We start from the raw sequence: 18,698 nt of genomic DNA, 5'->3' as shown, positions 1-18,698 counted from the left end.
TAAAAAATAAATTGTATTATACTTGTATATGCAAATACAACATTGACTAATAAGCTAATACAAAATTTAAAAAATGAAATGTCACTGATACATAATGTATATTGATTTTGTTGTGGTAAAAGAAAAATATAGAAATACATTTAAATCATATGTGACCAAGAGAATGTCTATTTTGTATTAAGCAATTAATGATGAGCAAGACAAATAATAGTTTTTGAAAAATAATGTAGAGGTAGATTTATTTTGTTTGGATAATTACATTGATCTATCTTGTGGTACAATTTTTGTCATTATGTGCCAATTTTGTTTTAAATTGAAATAAAAATACTTCAACAATATTGTAGAATGTAAAAAAATAAAATAAAAAAATTTCAAGATTGTTATTGTTCTCAAATGAGTACAAAATATTTATGATACTTTTAAAAATTCATTTATTATTGTCTTTAGAATAAGTACAAGATATTTATGGTGCTTTTTCAACTTTATTTATTACTCATTTTTTTTCCACATTGGAGTGTATAAAGTTCTTAAGTGAGCCAAAAACACTACTGTAGCAAAAAGCAGCCAATCATATTGAAGATAAATGTTTTCTCTATAATTCTAAAAACTTCAATATATATTAAAACTTTAGAAATCTACAAAGTTGTCAAAAAATACTCAAATCTCATTGGACAATTAAATGGAACAGTTGCATTTCAGTATCCTGCCTTGGAGGAACTAATAATGTATCTCTTAAATATCCGAGTCTTACGTTTAGGACGAGTTATTCGTTTTAGCTATAATGGAATTTCTGAAAGTAAACGGCGGGAGATGAGAAGTAGCAATGAAGTTCAAGGGCTTTCTAACAGACAATGGAGTTTATCTGCTCGAACGAAGTAATCCTAATTTTATACTTTTCTCGTCCTCGCTGAGCTGACAGTTTTTCGTAGCTTTTCGTCAAATTTCCTTTTAATATATGTTCTGGGTATTGGGATATATCAGAATTTGTCCCCGCATTGGAGAAAATTGGGAAGAATTGCCATCTGTACCTGACTAAAGGCCATATAATTTTTTTGCACAATGTTCTCAATGCGGATGGGGTTCAGGCTATTGCTCAATTCAAAAAGGCCTGTATTTTTCCCCCCAATTTGATTCAAATTTTTGGTTTTTGGTTTTGAGCGTCTCAATGTAATAGTCCTTGTTTTATATTGTTTGTGAATAACTGGTTGTGATTTCTATTATTCATATACACCATAGAAATAACAGAAGGGAAAATAAGGTACTACCGAGATAATTAACCAGGAAAATACATAATTTCATTGCGTCAGTCGTTTCTAACTACACTCATATTGGGCATTAGTTTGAGCTCATGATGGAAGGGGGCGAATCCTTTAAATTGGGGACTGCGACTATTGGTTGGAAGTTCCAACATTTAACTTTTCGATCAAACATTTTTGTTTCTAATTCTGTTTTGAGTTGTCGACTACGGGGTCTTGATTGCTAAAGGCTTATTAAGTTACCAGAGTTCAAAGCTTGGTTGGAGAAATTGTTTTGAACAGGGCATACACATCCGTCATTCAGGTTAGGTGATTCTGGTGATTAGTGAATTTGCCTTCCTTGCTGCAGTCGGAATCACCTTTGTTCTATGACAGTAAAAACTCAATTGCTTTGTGAAATTTGATGTGAGCTTATGCCATAACGATTTGGGGTTTTCCTTGCCTTATGTTCAAATTGCTTTCATTGTGGACCCTCGGGTTCAAATCCCAAGAAAATATTTTGAACATTGAAATTGGTTTGATCATTGGATCCCACTCTAGGTGGCACCTCGATGGATAAGGCGACATGGAAGCATCAGGTGTGTTTGGAAGAAGAGATGCCTCAATTGAGGAATCTAAGCTGACGGTTATCTCACAAGTTATATTCTCATTTTAAAAAAGCCCAATACTCCACCTCTGTGTATCGGATAAAATCTTGATATAACATATTGGAATGTTTCAGTATATTGACGTTGTCTACTGCATGATTGCAGTATCTGAAAATTATATATCTAAGGGACTCAAAACTAATAAGACACAAAAATTTTTCAACAAGAATAATCACACCATCGAATTCAGAAGCAAAAAACAACAACTAAAAATTATATAGTTTCATATGGATTGTGGAAATCTTCTTGTTCTTATTAAGAATACCTTTTTCAATTGATGAAGTATGGGTAGGGTTCTCCACATTCGTGTTAAATAAAAGTATGCAAAAACCAGAGCCCTCATAACAGAGCTTTGTATAATAGATTGCATAACATAGCTACCATTTATATGATGAGCTTACATTCGAATTCTAGGCCCAAATAAGAAAAGTACTCAAAAATCAATAACATACTTAACACCACTGAATCGAACATTGGAATTCCGATAAACCCAGGGGAGGCTGAAGAACATCCAGCAGGAAGAGCTGCAGCCCACAAACAAACCAACCGATTTGCTGTCAGTGGGAACCTGCCACAGGTCAGACAAGACTATATCTGAATTTCCTTTCATAATTGAAAACAACAAGATTAAATATAGAATTTCATGTAAATTTCTATTTACTTTAACAATAGGTGTGAGGAACCAATGAACAAACATACCAAAAACCCAGAGCAGAATGAGAAAGGGTGTTTACCGTTTAATGCATATGGACAATAGAGAAGAACATGTAACACAACAATACTCCTTTTATTATTCACATATATGCCGAAGAGATTACATAACACTTCCAATGATGATTACAACAATGATCCAAAGTCCATTCCGGAAGGTGTACATATACCTTCTTGGAGGGGTGACTCAACCGTTGCGCCCATTCGATATAATTAATTCTACTCGTCGGCTACATAATAATTACTGACTACATGCTAATCTACCCATCGGCTATTTTATAACTTTATCGACAACATCATCCCCCCCAAAAAGAAAAGTCGTCTGCGGACGACAATTGCAAAATATCCACCCGTACTGCTTTCTCTGCTTCCAACTCTTGGGTACACTGAGCCAAGTGTCGCTGTATTGCCTTCAACTGATGATCAGCTCCTCCCGAGTTCTCTATGCATCCACCAAGACAGCTTCATGTCCAACACCTACTCCAAGTGCCTCAAAGCGTATCACCCCTCTGGAAAGGCTTGCTCTGTTGTTCTCTCCACCTCTGGTACACAGACACTCCATGCCTCCAGCAGCTCCAGGTCTCATCAGCTGGTCATACTTCCCACGACTGATAACTGAAGTGACTGGGGGTCTAGGGGGCAACGCCCCCAGCGGGGTTGAGGGGCAGTGCCCCCGCCTCCAAGGCCAAATTAGCACTCTCAAACCCACACAAAACTCCATGGAACATACCATTTTTGTGATTTTCTTCTGATTCCACATTGTTTTTGGCAACCGCTTATGTTTTACTACCTGTTTATGTCTTTTCCTTCCCTTGGGCATCATGCGTTATTCATTCTGAACATTTTTGATTTGTCGTCGTTTTTTTTTTTTGGTGCTCCTTCCTCTATTTCGTTGCTTACCTGTAAGCCGTACGGTTACTCTACGTACTATATATTGCTTTGTCGTGTGCAATGCTCTTTGCTAATCTGTGACTTATTGCCGCATGGTCTATCCTATATTTTCCGTATGGTATTGTTTCTTTGGAGTCATCATACGGTACATCTGCATAGTTATCTAGCCTCTCGTACGGTCTTTACTATGTCTCTGTATGGTCTATATAATGTCCGTATGTATCATACAGACAATAAACAAGAACATATAACATAGCAGTACTCCTTTTATTATTTGCATATATGCTGAAGAGATTACATAGTGCTTCCAATGATAATTACAACAATGATCCAAAGTCCATTCCGGATGGTGTACATATACCTTCTCGAAGGGGTGACTCAACTGTCGCGTCCATTCGGATATAATTAATTCTAATCGTCGGCTACATAATAATTACCGACCACAAGCTAATCTACCCGTCGGCTATTTTATAACTTTATTGACAACAAAGGCAAACCTTTGGTCCAGAAGGAACCTCCAACCAGCAGTAGCCAACCTCGCCATTTACTAATAGAACCCTCAACCTTCTGCATGTTCGCTGCATGCATGTGGTCTGACCTGAAGGGGAACACACAGGTCAAAGAAATCTAGGGTTGGCTTGAAGTTACTAGAGCCATGTATGAGAAAAAGCTCTACCCTCTCCATTGTCTTAATCACTGTTTGAAATCTGTCAACCAACCCCTTAAGAACTGCCATGAGGATGCAGTCTTTGGAGTTGTCACCATTGGTCTTCAACTCTGCAGAATCTGGAACCAAGTCAAGGCTATCCTTGTACACAGGCTTGATATAAAAGATCACTAAAGTCTTCACAACAGCTTTGTCCAAATCTATAATTGCAGTTTGACAACAAATTCTGTCATAATTTTGGAATTCTAGAGATGTCATTTCCTAGCAGGAATATCTTCCTCTAGAACTACAGCAGTAGTAGGATCAATTCAATTTGAATTTATAGCAAAGACCTTATCCAAACAGATCTTTGAGATGTTGCTTATGAATGCCATCTAATAGTTTTAAAAATCAGAAATAGCAGAGGCATCTAAATCCTTTCCATGGTGAACAGTTTAAAAATCAGAAATAGCAGAGGCATCTAATAGTTTTAATGTACTGTTGATGTGTTTTGTTTTGTGACAACATCCAGAACCAAATACTCAATGGTCACTTCTCATGCTAAGCTTGCAAAGGCAGATCATGAAATGACTTCAAGGTTCCTTCTGTCATGGATAATTGCTCAGTGAAATAATGTGAATTGCTGGTAATTACTTAGGGGACTTACGCTGTTCATTCAATAGACATTCATTGCTTCTATGGATTTGGCTTCACAATTTGCAATGAAAATATAGCTTTTGATTTTTCAACTCTTGAACTCTCAACTTGTTTAAATTTCTTCTCCTTCTAACTATGAATGGATGGAAGTATGGAGGACTTGGACTTTACTAGGTGCAGCTTTATTAGTGACTTCACCCATGTAGTGCAAGCTTCTAAGATATACTCATGATTTTCAAATCAATATCTCTTCTTTAGTCCCATCAATGGATGCAAACTAAAGATATAATACCCAATTGAAGTTAAGTACAATCACTAGATCACCACACAAGACACACCTACAATCCGCAAGAGGCTATTGGCCTAGTTTATATTTGAGGCAAACAAGTAAACATCCACACTTTCATCCAGCTAAACTGCTTCAACATGAATTAAAATCTACTCCAAGTGAGAGATTGAAGAAACCATGCAACACTAAGTAATTCACCATGGAGACCAACAATGAATCATCAATCACTTCGATAACATTATAGCTACAATTTGATCAAATCCTCTCCCTTAGCTAACCTAATTTAATTCATTCTTCTCTTTCCTAGCTAATGACTAACTCCTTACAAATGAGAAAGTCTTGGCCTTTTATAGTTGTTCAATCACAATGAAGGGCCAAGATTAATCCCTACAAACCCTAATTAGGGTTGTCACATTTTCAACCAATTACAAGAATGCACCACCCTGTGGGCTGATAAGAAAATTACAATGCTTTTGAGACCAATGAGAAAATTGCACACTTGGCATGATGTGATTGAGAAATGTGTAACTGGAATTTCTTGATTGGTAGAAGACAACTAGGTGCCACCTCAATATCCTTATCTTGTAGATTTGATCAATCCTTTGGTGATGGGAAAATATCTCTTGATACTCAACATTGCCAAGCCTTCAATAGTGATGGCATATTCCAAAACCGCTTCGTCATCTCAAATTTTCTTTATCTTTCACTCTTGGAATTTCCTCATTGCTATAACTTGAATTACTTGCATCTTTGTGAACTCGATCTTCATCTTGCCTTCAACTTGTATTCTGATGACTCGGATCTTTCTTCTCATTTGGAGTCCTCAAGCTTGATCCGTCTCGTCACATCATTGACTTGCTGTCTAGAACATCTCCTTGCCCTCCAAGCTGTCCTGGTTTCACCTCGAATGGTTTAGCTTGCAAAACAAGAGAAACAAAATCGTTAAACTCATTAAGTGACAGACATAAACAAAATGGAGGAAATCTGAAACTTTTCAGAAAAATAAAATTGCATCATCATCAAAATAAGGGAAGCCAAAATAGATTTTCTCGAACTCAAGTCTAAATCTTCTTTTGTCTTGCCTATCTCCAGTTCTGATTTCATTGGTAAAATAGTCTTGGTCTTAAAATCTGGGAACAAACAAATTTTTTCATTTGTAGTATGCACAGATTTCACCTTCTTTTCCTCCCTTCATCTCTGATTTTTTTGGTGAAAATCTGCCCTTCCAACTCAGAATTTCAAAAGAACCTGCTCTCCCTATCCACCAAGTCCATCCACCATGTTGGGAATTATTTACTGCCATACTAAGGTAAATTTGCTGCCACCTTTATGAAGATTTTACTTCTCAAGATCATGAACGAGTTCACTGCCAAAAGAGTATTTCGCTGTCACAGCACAGAGGAAACTTTATATGATTTGATGTTGCAGAGGCACTTCATCCTATGCAGGCTGACATAACTAATGTAGGCCAATGCAAGCATATTGATTAATTTGTTTCAACCATGTAAGCCGATTTAGACAAGGGGATTAATGTTTTTAAATATTGATTTTCCCTTTAAGTCAAAATCACTGCCTCCTTAATGCTTGGGCCAAGCCTTGGTAGAATGGCGAAAATTTAATATAGGGTGTAATGTCCCCTATTAGGGTTGGACATAAAAATTACACAATTAAGTCATTTAGTGTTACAGGCTTCTCAACAATTTATGTTTATGAATAGGAAGTAATTTTCCTTTCAACATACTCAATCTTATCACTATTTGTTTTGTGGGTCCAAAGGTATAGATGTTATCCAAGTTACCTAGACACCATCTCCGAATGCCATCAAAGTTTATAGGTCCAAGTTCGTTGCACAAAGATTTACGGAATGCTGACCCCTACCCTCTATCAGGATTTGATAGGGAGATTGAATTTATACAAGCTTCTCCTTGGTAACATCATACGCTTCTTACTAGAGATCAAATAATGACATAGGAGATAAGTATATTTTAATTATTTATAATAATAATTTGGAGGATCAAATCTATTAATAATATTAAAGGTCTCCATATTAATCCCATCATAAACATACATTATAATTCATTCTATTTAATTATTCATAATACTATTATAAGGTATTCAATAGATATCAATAATTCTATTTACCTTGCGAATAATAATCATACCAATTATAAACATGTGTGGTTATATATTCTACCTTCTAAGTCAACAATGATGCCTCAATAGGTGGCTGAGCATATACGTTAGGCGGCCAAGGGCCTTGTTCACTATGCTAAGGTGTCAAAGCCAGGTAGTGTCCGTTACATTAGTGATTTCACCATATTTGAAGGCCCATGTAATAATGATATTTTTTTGTATTCGGTGCTTAAACGACTATTTTAGTTTCTATATTAATGGGTTGTACCAAGTGTTGCCCTTTTTATTTACCAATTATTTATTTTTTAAATATTTTTTTCTCATTCGACAATGCTAAAGGGCCTTGTTCGCTATGCTAAGGTGTCGAAGTGACGTAGTGCAAGGCAAGAGAATCCCCAAAGGAGATGCCCAAGCCCCCAACAAACAACCACATGGTGGAAACACAACAACGAAGTGACAATAATGCAAGATCTGATACCAATCACAACTCTTTATTCATATAGTAACTGATTACATGCAATATGCCCGGTTGTAAGGCCTTTCAGGTTGGGGCCAAATACAAACAACAATTACAAAACCAGTTCTGCAAGATCTCTCAAGATCCAATTCAAATCGTAGCTAATCCAAATCCACACTCTGGTAGAAACCTCCAAGATCTCAACTTGTGCTCGCAAGCTACCAACCAATCTACTTGTTTCTAAACCGCAGCCACTAGCTCTTCTCCAAACTCATCCAAGGTCTAAGTGTAGATTGCCTCACATTCGGTGCTCTGTCCACACGCTCACAACTCCATCATAATCCTGTTGTAAACTGCCTCACATTCGGCGCTCTGTCCATAGACTCAAGAAAAACTCGCTCTTCAGCTACTCTCCAGACTTACTCCTCCAAAATGAATGAATCACTCCATGAATAAATGCCTAAAAGACTCCATAAGACCCCCTACTTATACCCAACTAAGCCACAAGTCGGCTTAGCAATTACAAATTAAAATAAGCCCCTCATACTAAATATATGTTGAGCCACAAGTCGGCCACAACACAAATTAAATACCCCTACATAAAATAAATGTCAAAAGTTGGCTCACAGACAACTCGGCACCAACAAAAACCAAGACCAAGCTGAGCACTAGTAAAACCAAGCATCACCAAACTGCCACAAGCATTACCGAGTTCCAATGCATGCCGAGTGCAATAGACATGCCGAGCTCCTAGTGTATGCCGAACGTCAGTCCTTCTTCGATTGAGTATCAATCCAACCACCCTCCAAAGCAACTATTGAGCCTTCTCCCATGAACTCCAAAGTAGTCACCGAGCAAACCCTAGATGCTCTTGCATCATGCTCCCCAGGTAAATAGAAAAGTGTGTCCCACACTTTGATGCCCAAAGAAAGATCAACAACTGTCTTCATCTTCACCAAAGTTTTCCACTCCAATAGGGACAAGAAAAGCAACATGCAAATCATCCACATCTGCATCACTCTATCAAACACCAAAATCTCAACCATCCAATCAGCATGCTCATTCCCAAGAACAAAATGAACTTAATGCTTCATCAACAAACCCTCATCCACATCAGCAACTAGTGAATCTACACCAGTATCAACAAACTCCATATCAGCAACAATATGTAGATCTCCATCAACACATGCCAAACCCTCAACACCAACAATCTCATTGCTCACAACAAGTTGCTCTGCAACATACAAGTCACCACCAACAGCGACCGGATCATCTACGACCAAGTGCTCCACAATTTTCATGTCAGAACCAATCGATTGATCATGAAAATTAATCTCCATCTTAGCATCAACAAGGTTAGGAATACCCTCAGCAACAACCTCAAGTTTCTCTACAGGTTTTGCATCAGACTCCACAAACTGGTCAACAAAACCAAACTCTTCCACCTCGACCTTGCCATGCCATCTTCTCTCACAAACAAGTCTCTTGATTGGCCAAACAACTCTTCCGGATCGGTAGATTCCAACTCCACAAACATCTACAAAATTTCTTCCTCACCCTTTCCTTAACTAGATCAGCCAAGCTAGCTTCAAACCGAGAAGACATCTCTGAAAACCTCCTTTCCACCACATCATGGAGATTTGCAATCATACCAGGGTCCAATCCTTCTGAAGCCATCTTTCAAGATCTTTGTAAACCCTTTACAACAAATCCTTCCCACACTCCTTGTGATAAAACCGAATTGTTTGTAAGTTAGATCGCAACCTGCCACTTTGCACGAACAATCATGAACCACATCACAAGTCCAGGACCATGGATCTGCAATCCACAAACTCTTCTGCGATCATGCCTCGACAAGATCAACCTTCCATCTTCACAACCATCAATCCATCTGCAAGCCCTCTGCAATTGCAAGTTAGAGCCATGATCTGCCACCTCACAACCAAGAGAACTAGGACTCTAGAAAGAAAAATCCACTACCTGATCAAGATCTTCACGGGTCAATTTCTCTCAACCCGAGTCTTGGTGCAAACTGCCTCAACTTCAGCGATCTGTCTACACACTCAGGAACAACCTTCGCTTTGATACCATCTGACGCAGTGCAAGGCAGGAAAATCCCCAAAGGAGATGTCCAAGCCCCCAACAAACAACCACATAGCGGAAACACAACAATGAAGCAACAATAATGCAAGATCTGATACCAATCACAACTCTTTATTCATTTAATAATTGATTACATGCAATATGCTTGACTATAAGGTCTTCCGGGTTAGGGCCAAATACAAATAGCAATTACAAAAATAGTTCTGCAAGATACCTCAAGATCCAATCCAAATCCTTGCTAGTCCAGATCCACACTCTGGTAGAAACCTCCAAGATAACTTATGCTCGCAAGCCACCAAGCAATCTTCTTGTTTCTAAACTGCAACCACTAGCTCTTCTCCAAACTCATCCAAGATCCAAATGTAAACTGCCTCACATTCGGTGCTCTGTTGACACGCTCACAACTCCACCACAATCCTACTGTAAACTGCCTCACATTCGGTGCTCTGTCCACAGACTCAGGAAAAACTCGCTCTTCAGCTACTCTCTAGACTCACTTCTCCGAAATGAATGAATCACTCCATGAATGAATGCCTAATAGACTCCACAAGACCCCCTACTTATACCCAACTAAGCCACAAGTTGGCCTAGCAATTACAAATTAAAATAAACCCCTCATATTAAGTATATGTTGAGCCAGGGGAGGAAGATGGCTCTACAATTTGTGCAAATGTGTGATGACGTCTGCGCTTGATTTCATGCTTTGTGTGAATAGGTGTCATTTCATGATTTTAGTTTTGTATTGGTCGTGTCAAGTGTCCTTTTATCTCTTACGTGCATTTGTTTTAATTGTTTTAAGGGATGCGATTGTGTGTCTTTATTGTGCCCTAGTTTGTTTTTGGTTTCTTTGCCCTCGGCTTGGTTTGCTCGTGTTATGGGAGAGCCGAGTCATGATGGAAAGGAGGGGGATATTATTATGGGAGAGGGCTCGGAACGTGTTTCTGAGAGAATTTGTACTGAGGATGGAGGTATTAATGCTGATAAGACAGGGGAGAAGCCGTCGTATAAACAAATCCTGGCCGATAGTAGTCCTATTTCTCGACCTTTGTAGAGTTTGATGGAATTTTTAGGAGGATTCCAGTGGAGGCAGAGTGTGGTGGTGCCAGTGGAAATGGAGGACGGGCCACAACCGTTGGATGTGGACTCGCCCAAGGAGGAGATGTCGTCGCTAGTGATGGCGGAGGAGTTGGTAAGGTTCCTTCTCTCGGCCCAAAAGTTCTTTTTTTGTCCCCCATTGAGGACATGATTTCTACAATAAAAGGTGAACAATCTAGGCTTAAAAGCATTGCTATTTTCTTTGTATGTCTTGATAAGGAATTTATGCCGGCCAAAATTTTTTTTGATGACTGGCTTGCTACAGTGTGGGGAAAGAAACTTGGAATTTATGTGACATATTGTCGTATGATTAAAAAAGGAATGTTTGTTGTGTTTTTAAAGAACCATAATATGCAGGAAAGAATTTTAGAGAAGAAATTTTGGAATGTTGGTAGGTCGACGTTCAGGGCATATCCTTGGTCTCCAAAATGTAATATTGAAAAAATAGTTGCTCGTGCCCCTCCAAATTGGGTGGAGATTAAAAACCTTAAAGTTGAATTTTGGTCTTTTATTCTGCAAATTCTTAAGCCTTTAGGCTCTGTGCTGCAAATTGAACAATCTCGAGTTACACTGCCGCATTTGAATGCTAGGGTTTTAGTTGCTTTGGCCCCAGAGGTGGATTTTCAGGACAAAATTTCCTTAGACTTTGATGGGGAATCCTTCTGTTGGGATATCTCCTTGCTAGGAAATCTTAGTGCTTGCTTTCATTGCAGATGCAACGGCCATACGAAGAAAGATTGTCCGGCCCTAATGAATTTGCAAAAGGAAAAATTTAATGTGGTTAATAAAAATGGGCCTAATAATAATATGAAGAATGATTTGAATCCAGTGGTGGGTGAGAAGAACTCTTTAATAGTTTCTGCTAATAATAAGAATGTTAATGGTGATGTGGATGTTAATAATAATCTAGGTGTTCAGTCGAGGGCTTCAGATCATGTGGATACCTTGACATCTAATAAATTTATTTCCCTTTCGAATCCTTTCTTTGAAGAAGAGTTTGAGGTAGTCCTTGCTAAAAATTCTGCTTTAGAGGTGATTCCCACTCCCTTAGCTGCCTCCCTGCCAGGTAATGTTGCTTTAGAGGCCCCTTTTAATAAGGCTTTAGCTCCAGCCTTGAATGCCCAATAGCTAGCCCTTGTTACCATTAAGGAAAGAGCTTGTAAAATGCAAGTGGATAACAAGATGTTGCTCCCCCAGTTGGAAGTGTTAGATGCCTCACTTGGACCTCTTGTTTTGGTTAGTTTAGAGCAGGATAATCAATTCACTAAGGTAGTGAAAAAAAAGAAAAGAAAGATTGTAGAAAGGATTGCTCTTCCTAATGGGGGAAAGAGGTAGAAAGAACTTGCCGGATTGTTTTAACAAGATGTGTAAGAACTCCAAATCTCCCCCTAAATCATGATGATGCTTCACATTCATAGTTGGAATGTCTGGGGGTTAGAAATGCCTGATAGAAAATATTTAGTTAGGAGATGGTGTAATAGATTGGATACTAAAGATATTATTTGTTTACAGGAGATTAAAGTTGTAGGGTTTCAAGCTCATTCTATTTTGAAGTTCTAATGGGACAAAGCAGTTGGTTTTCACTCCAATCATGAAAGGGGAAAAGGAGGAGTGGCTATTCTGGTCAACCCTAAGTGGGAAAGCCATATTGTAGAACATGGTTGCTCACCTTGCTCGAGAATTATATGGGTGTCATTGAAAAGAGATGAGATAGTTTATAGTATATGTAATGTGTATGCTTCTAATAACTATAGAGAAAGAGCTAAATTATGGGACTGGTGTCGTTCTGATCGCCCTAAAATTCATTGGGTGTTTGTTGGGGATTTCAATATGGTAAAACACAGAGCTGATAAATCAGGAGGTTTGGCACACTCATGGAAAGGAAATGAACTTTTTTTTGGCATAAATTTAAAAGAAAATTTGATTTGACTGATCCTATGGAAAATATGCATGGGAAATTCCCTGATATCTGCTTCACTTGGTGTAATAATCAGAGAGGTAAACAAAGGGTGTATTGTAGACTTGATAGAGTGTATGGGGAAGTGAATTCAGTGTCCTTCAAACAAGATCAGTATCATGCCCCTGTACAAGTTTTTCCTACTTGACTTTCTGATCATTCTCCAATTTACACTTGTTGTCTCTTTGTAGGTGATAGGAGTAAGGAGGAGAGGAAGAGGAATGAAAATACTTTCAAATTGAATATTTCCCTTTTGGATGACAGATAATCTTGAGGCTATTCAGATGGTCTCAGATCTTACTAGTATGAGCAACCCTCTTTTGAATGTCATAGAGTTGTGGAATTTGAAGGCTGAAACTTGGAAAAATCTTTGTCAAGTTATTGGGAAGAAGCAGGCCATTGATAGGAATAGAGAAGAAACCTTTTGGCATAATAAGCTTAATAACATTGAAAAAGATCTTCAAATTAGAGAGAGTGATGAAATGTTAGAAGCACAACTTGTGAAGATCAAGCATAACCTAAATATTATTTAGAGGTATAAAATTCAAGGTCAGAAAATCAGAGCTAGGATGAATTGGATAAATGAAGGAGATAAGGGGTCAGGGTATTTCTTTAATATTATTAAAGCTAAGCATAGAAGGGAGTTGATTGATGAGATTCAAGTAGATGGTAGAAATTCTAAGGAGCTAGAAGATATTCAAAAGGCATTTTATCAATTTTATAAAGATTTGTTTTCTTCGGAGATGGGGTATGAGGAGCATTCAAGTATGGATGAGTGCCTTAGGCTTATTCCAATGAAAGTGTCTGCAGTAGAGCAGGATTCTCTCAATAAAGGGCTTTCGATAGAAGAAATTGATGCTGCTATTGATTCCTTATCTAATGGAAAATCTCCTGGAATAGATGGCCTTCAGACATAATTTTATAAAAAGAACAAAAATTGGATAAGTGTTGAGCTTTTAAGAGTATACGAGGAGGCATTTGCTAAAGGATCTTTGGGAAAAGATATTAATAAAGGAATTATTAAGCTTCTTCCAAAAACTGGAGATAAAACACTGGTTAAAAATTGGAGGCCGATTACTTCATTAAACCTTTCATATAAAATATTAGCCAAAACCCTAGCCAGGAGAATTGCTCCATTGGTTAGTAGATTCATTTCACAAACTCAAATTGGGTTCATACAAGGTAGATACATACTGGAAAATCTCATTACAAGTTGGGAAGCACTGCAGTGGGCAAAAGAGAATGGGCAAGAGGTGGCTATGATCTTGTTAGATTTTGAAAAGGCATGTGATAGAATAGAATGGTGTTTTGTTATTGGTCTGCTAAAGGCTTTTGGTTTTCCAAAGAAGTACTGTGATTGGATCAGCATTCTATTTAATCAAGCTTCTACTATTATAGATGTTAATGGCAATCTTTTAGAACCTATTAGGTTGCAAAGGTCTATTAGACAGGGTTGCCCGATTGCTCTTTTACTATTTGTTATTGCTTCAGATGCTATGTTCTATGTTTTAAGAGCTTCAAAATTAGGACCTCCTGTAAAAGGGATCTCTCTTCCAAATATGGATGAGTTGATCAATGTTCAGTTTGCTGATGATACATCTCTATTCTTAGGTCTGACTGAGGAAAATTTTGACAATGCCTTTAGGAGGTTGGATTTCTTTTGTAAGGCTTCTGGATCCAACATAGCTCCATCTAAATCCACAATTTTGGGATGGCAACAGGACTCACCAGATTGGTTAGTAAGCAAGGGCTGGAACCAAGCAGGGCCTAATGAGGTAGTAAGGTATTTGGGGATTCCATTTTCAGTTGAGCCTAATTTGAATAGCATGTAGGAATGGATCTACAGTAAGATTAATAGAAAACATGTTAAATGGCAAACACATTCAATTTCTATAGCAGGTAGATTCTAGGTGGTGCAAAAGGTTCTGGCAGCTCATCACTTATATTATGCTTCAGCTTGGTTGTTTTTAAGTTCTCAAGTAAATATGATTGCCAAGATTCTTAGAAATTTTTTATGGTTAGATGGGAAAGGGAACAGGAAAAGGTATTGTGTCAAATGGGCTTGGTGTTGCCAAGAGAAGAATCAAGGTGGATTGGGATCAAAAGACATTAAAACTCAGGGGTATGCTCTTGCATCTAAGTGGATGGTAAAAGCCTTATGGGGGAATGAGCCATGGAAGATTCTTATTAGGAATAACATTCTTAGGTCTATCATTAGGATAGGGAAACTATGGAAAGATATTCCACTAATGGACATTGTATTTGGTGATTTTAATATGAAGATATTTGGATCCAAGATTTTTTAGGTTTTTTGGAAGGCTTGGATTCAAGTGAGGCAGTATATTCCGATGAGGGGAGCAGTAGGAGTTCCCCCACACTATCTAGTCAAAGATAGATCTATTTGGTGTGGGCTTTCCTATAATGGTAAACCTTTGGCTTTAATACAAAGTTGTTCAGCCAAGGCTTGGAACTTAAAGAGGATCTCTTTGATACAGGACATTATGGATGGTGGGCAGCTAAGGGAGTGAGAGGATATCAAATGTAGATTTAACATTCTTGATTCGCAAAAAAAGACATATACCCTTATTAAGAAAGCAATGCTTAGTTGTAATCGAAAAGAATTGTTAGATGCTAATGGATTCTTAAAGAAGATTAAATGGATTGATGGTAATTTGTTGTCAGAAAGTACTACCAAAAATGTTTATCTCTGTATGAAAAATGATTCCTCTCCTAGCTAGGGTGTCTCAGTGTTGGGGGCAAATCAACCCTTTTTCTAATTGGTCTTTATTCTTTGAATACACGTGGAAAAGTAAAGCAGAGCCAAAAAAACTTTGTTTCAAGTGGTTGCTCTTATTTAAAAAGTTAGTTGTTGGGAAAGTCCTTTCATCAATTGGTCTTGCTCCTGTGTGTTGTAATATTTGTAATATTCATGAGTCTATTGACCATCTATTTTTTGAATGTTTATATGCACGTAAGATATGGTCTATTTTTTTGGGGTTTCCATGTCTGTGGAACTGTATTAATAGTTTTTCCTAGTCAGAGATCCTTGCTAGATATGTGGATAGATTTGGTTCTAAATTCAATAGTTTTTGGTTTGTTTTGACTATTGAGGTTTTATGGACTCTATGGAAGGACAGGAATAAATAAATCTTTCAAGCCGAGAGGAGGAAGCTTACTGAGTTTAATTTTAAACTCACTCATTTTAATATTATATCAGAGGTATCATTGGTTCTTCAAATCACAAAATCAGACTTTATGAAGCTAGTCTGTGAAGGGTGCTTAATGATAAAGAAAGATCAAGTTCAAGCTGCAAACTATGTTTCAGGATTCCAATCCTTCTTGGCTCCAACAAAAATGGATGAATTGAACAAATATATTAGTGAATGGCAGTTGCAAGATGTCCCTCAAACTGAGCTTCCTCAAACAGGTTGGGAAAATATGTATAATCAAGAGCAGGATCAGGTTGGTGCTGTTCAATCCGGTTGGGGAGCTGATCAGCAACCTGGTGGAGGTTCAGTCCATAATCATGAAGAGCAGGGACCAATGCAGCATGATGGTTGGAATACAGTGCCCAGTCAAGATAATAGACAGAGTGAAGCTGATCAAATGGCCCATGCGGAGGTGTCCAGCCTCAAGGATGGATGGGGTTAATTTCAATAGTGAATTATTAGATTATAAAATTGCTGATACTTGTAATGTAATTAGTAGTTGAAAATGGATTGTTAATCTAAGTATAGCTAGTTAAAAAGAACTGATACCGTCACCCCCCTAATTTTGTAATTGTATATATTCAAGGGGATGTGAAAAGTCTGTTTTTTTTGGTTGTTTTTGGGAACTTTGAACTCGTGATGTAAATATTTATTAAACTATCTTAATAGAAATTTTTTTTTTTGTTGAGCCACAAGTCGGCCACAACACAAATTAAATACCCCAACATAAATTAAATGCCAAAAGTTGGCTCATAGACAACTTGGCACCAACAGAAACTAAGACCAAGCCGAGCACTAGTAAAACCAAGCATCGTTGAGCTCTCACAAGCATTGCTGAGTTCCAATGCATGTCGAGTGCAACAGACCATGCCGAGCTCCATAGACCATGTCGAGTTCTTAGAGCATGCTGAACTCCTAGACCACGTCGAGCTCCCAATGTATGCCGAACACCAGTCCTTCTTCGATCGAGTATCAGTCCAATCACCCTCCAAAGCAATTGTTGAGCCTTCTCCCATGAACTCTAAAGTAGTCACCGAGCAAACCCAAGATGCTCCTGTATCACGAAGCCACGTAGGGTCCATTACATTAGTGGTTTCACCATATTTGAAGGCCCATGTAATAATGATATTTTTTTTGTAATCGGTGCTTAAACGACTATTTTAGTTTCTGTATAAATGGGTTGTACCAAGTGTTGACCTTTTTATTTACCAATTTTTGTATTTATTTCTCATTCGACAATGCTATGCTATGCTATATATATATATATATATATATATATATATATTGCTCTGATCCTCTTTTAAATGGTTGTGACATAATATAAGGTGGTGTCGCAAGGTTAGGTATTTAGATAATAGGTAGAAATTTATTCTATAAATGAAGTGAAATAAGTTTCGATATAAAAAGAAGAATTTAGAGTTTAATTAATAAAAATTGATTATTATTATTAATTAACCTCTTTAATTTACTTTGTTTTAAAAATTGATTATTATTGTTGCTATTGAATATAAACATTCAACATTAATTTATTTCTTAGCCATTATTTATATATATCAATTATCCATTTTAATTTATATATTCTTTTAATTAATTTCTTAATTTATTACAATTATGATCATCACAGTCCACCCTTCCTAATTTGCTTGTCTTCAAGCAATTTAAAGTTCTTAGAATCTTATGAGTTAACGTCGGCTATCATTAAGTGTGCCCTATCATCGTCTTAATACTTGCCTTTCTTGCTGGGCTTTTCGTCTTCAAAAGTTGCTTCAATTTGGTGAATTCCGCCCTTACATTTGTGGCCTGCTGCATCCTTCCTTACATCTATGACATGATTTTTTAGGTTCTAAATCCTCCTTACGACATTGTGTCCTTTTTCCCATTTTTTTTACACATAAAACATGGATTCTCCTCTTTTTTAGACTCGTCCTTGCCCTTATAGGATTTGGGGTAAGATTCTTTCTTATGAGCATGTCTTATATGCTCTTCTGCATCTTGGTCATTTAGGGTCCATGTTTAGTGTTGTTTCTACGATGTCTTCTAGAGTATACGATTTAAAGGCAGCTACTAATCCCCTTAATGACTCTTTTAATCCATCTAGAAATAGATAGGATAGTTTTTCTTCATCCACCCTTGTAACTTCTGTAGAGATTCTTTGGAATCTTTGAACATATTCATTGATCTTCCCACTTTGTATCTATTGTGTTAACCTCTTGAAATCTTTTTGTGGATGTTTGCGATCAAACCTTTTGATTAGTTTTGAGAGAACTCCTCATAAGTTGTAATGTCATCATATCTTCCAAGTGTAGGACAACATATTGAATTCCATTTTCCTCTATCATGGGAACAATGGTCAAGTAAGTATTTAATTTTAACAACCAACTCTGGGCAGTGATTTTGTTATATCTATCAAAATTGGGGATAGTGACCTTATCCACTTTCTCTATTAATTCCTTGTTAGACCATTCTTTTTCCTTTCTAGGAGCCTATAATCAATGAAGGCTATATCTATTTCTATCTCTGAACTTAGTCTCAAATACACTGTTGCTAGTTCTTTTGTGCTATAAGTATAGTGATTGTTTCCTTCTTCTTCTCTAGGTGTTTCTTTACTTGGTAAGAATAATAGTTTCTTAACCTTGGGGTTGGTTGT

General features: G+C 37.4%; 1 protein-coding gene across 2 annotated transcripts in view; it reads left to right on the top strand.

Annotated features, from left to right (window-relative positions):
* The first annotated feature begins 731 nt into the window (after positions 1-731).
* Positions 732-18,698, top strand: part of LOC149576012 (Hus1-like protein) — a 61,337-nt gene continuing 43,370 nt past the window's right edge. Inside the window, exons 1-2 of one of the 2 annotated variants that reach the window (XM_089816129.1) lie at positions 732-875; positions 982-1,106. In XM_089816129.1, coding sequence (XP_089672255.1) covers positions 824-875; positions 982-1,106 — 177 coding nt within the window. In that variant the 5' untranslated portion in view covers positions 732-823. The remainder of the gene's footprint in view (positions 876-981; positions 1,107-18,698) is intronic. The other variant, XM_089816130.1, reaches the window with a different exon arrangement.

The sequence above is a fragment of the Cupressus sempervirens genome, chromosome 1 (genome assembly GCF_028749045.1).
Source record: "Cupressus sempervirens isolate cs-2001-9-10 chromosome 1, ASM2874904v1, whole genome shotgun sequence".
Taxonomy (NCBI): Eukaryota; Viridiplantae; Streptophyta; class Pinopsida; order Cupressales; family Cupressaceae; genus Cupressus; species Cupressus sempervirens.
The sequence above is the reverse complement of the archived record's forward strand: the minus strand, read 5'-3'. Positions and strand labels throughout refer to the sequence as shown.